At 30.6% G+C, this 1,164-nt stretch overlaps 1 protein-coding gene across 5 annotated transcripts in view; it reads right to left on the bottom strand.

Moving 5' to 3' along the window:
- The window catches only part of MED24 (mediator complex subunit 24), a 349,247-nt gene that overhangs the window by 197,654 nt on the left and 150,429 nt on the right, over positions 1–1,164 (bottom strand). For all 5 annotated transcript variants that reach the window (XM_068389049.1, XM_068389044.1, XM_068389055.1 and 2 more), the window contains one exon: positions 328–478. In XM_068389049.1, coding sequence (XP_068245150.1) covers positions 328–478 — 151 coding nt within the window. The remainder of the gene's footprint in view (positions 1–327; positions 479–1,164) is intronic.

The following is a 1,164-nucleotide window of genomic DNA, read 5'->3' as shown; positions in this document are numbered from 1 at the left end:
TAATAAAGTTGATAAGACTCGAACACATTTTATTAAGAAAATGAAAAATATATTTTGAACCTCACCTACAATACATTTTGAATACCTAAAATAGTGAAAATCAATGTCAGCAAAATACATTCTTTATTGATTGCAGAAGATCACTATAATTTACTAAAACTGTAAATCATCTACTTTTGTTACATGTTTGAACTATTACCCTTACAATTTAAATTTCTTTGAAAATACTTTATTGTACAAGGTGGACATTTATTGCTTAGAGACAACTTTACAAGTCTTGCAAAAATACAGCATTATTAATTTTCCTACTGCAGTACTAACACTTACTTGGTTCTTCCCTGCGGCCAATTTCCAGCATACAAGTAAGGAACTGGCAGTCAATTATGTCTTGGAGAACTGATACTGCAAGAGACAAATTGGTGGTGTGCTCTGGAGCCTTTCGAAGATCTAACAGCTGTTGGGTAGTCCATCCCATCACCTTGAATAAATATAACAAAATACAGCTTTTGAAAAATTAGCAAAATAAAAATGGAAAATTCTGCAAAATAGATTTCTTTATATCAACAATTACCCACCAAAATATTTTCATAACTCCCAAATTACAATATTACCTAGAACAAACATAACAGCTTATGTAATTAATGACAGCATGGTGACTATCCACCATATTCTCTGGAACAATGTATTTTCAAATCCATCTAGACTGTCTATTAAAGCTTCTAAAAGACTGTCTACCAATATATCATATCAAAGACAAAGGAAGGTTTATTTTGATTAGTGGCAAAGTTAGAAATCTGTCCATGACTACATCCAGCTTGAATAATTTTGTTAAGTTTTTGTTTTATATTTTACAATAAAATTTCTATTTCAGCCATTAAGAGACATAGATTCATGCTTAATTCTGTACGGAAGCATTGGGTATTAGATCTATCCATTTCAGGTATTAAAGTGAATGTATTCAGTTCTTTCATTATGGAAAGACCTTCAGTAGTAAGGTAAATTTTCTTGAATTAAGATGTGGTTTTACAATATGCAAAAGGGGTGAGATTTGAACCGATGTAAAATCTATCTCTTAAAAATATCACAACCAAAGCACTTAATACATTGGTTTTAGCATCAGCTAAAAGCATAAATGAATTAATCATAAGCATTCTTAGTCAAGGT

The sequence above is a fragment of the Palaemon carinicauda genome, chromosome 1 (genome assembly GCF_036898095.1).
Source record: "Palaemon carinicauda isolate YSFRI2023 chromosome 1, ASM3689809v2, whole genome shotgun sequence".
NCBI classification, from domain to species: Eukaryota; Metazoa; Arthropoda; class Malacostraca; order Decapoda; family Palaemonidae; genus Palaemon; species Palaemon carinicauda.
The sequence above is the reverse complement of the archived record's forward strand: the minus strand, read 5'-3'. Positions and strand labels throughout refer to the sequence as shown.